The sequence below is a fragment of the Penaeus monodon genome, chromosome 19, assembly GCF_015228065.2.
Source record: "Penaeus monodon isolate SGIC_2016 chromosome 19, NSTDA_Pmon_1, whole genome shotgun sequence".
In the NCBI taxonomy this organism is placed as follows: domain Eukaryota; kingdom Metazoa; phylum Arthropoda; class Malacostraca; order Decapoda; family Penaeidae; genus Penaeus; species Penaeus monodon.
This window is the reverse complement of record NC_051404.1, coordinates 7,671,755-7,672,123: the sequence shown is the minus strand read 5'-3', so window position 1 is coordinate 7,672,123 and position 369 is coordinate 7,671,755. Positions and strand designations below refer to the sequence as shown.

At 40.9% G+C, this 369-nt stretch overlaps 1 protein-coding gene across 1 annotated transcript in view; it reads left to right on the top strand.

Moving 5' to 3' along the window:
* The window catches only part of LOC119585448, a 6,606-nt gene that overhangs the window by 1,326 nt on the left and 4,911 nt on the right, over positions 1-369 (top strand). The window contains exon 2 of the mRNA XM_037934100.1: positions 192-313. Within this exon, the coding sequence (XP_037790028.1) occupies positions 199-313 (115 nt within the window). The 5' untranslated portion in view covers positions 192-198. The remainder of the gene's footprint in view (positions 1-191; positions 314-369) is intronic.

The window sequence follows — 369 nt, the reverse complement described above, 5'->3', positions numbered from 1 at the left end:
GGGTGTATTTTGTCATCTGTCACCTACAGAGCAGTTAGCTCATATGATGAAAATGTCAGTGCATTAGCTGGGGAATAATTGAAGTGATTGGAAGGAATTAGGTTTTCAAAATAAAGTACTCTGAGAATTAATGCAGTTGAAAGAGAAATTTTTTTGATTTGGTGTTGCTAAATTCTGGAAATATATTTCAGGTACAAGATGAGCCTGAAGATCTGTAACCTTCAGGGAGTTACGGATGCCCTGTTCCGTGAGTTCCTCTCCCAGCCTGGGGAACGGCAGTGGTGCAGCGAGATTCTCCGTTCCATCACCAAGGGTAATCAGTGTCTTGTTTGTCAAGACTTTTCTCTCGAGTTTTTGCTTTTAAGAAAC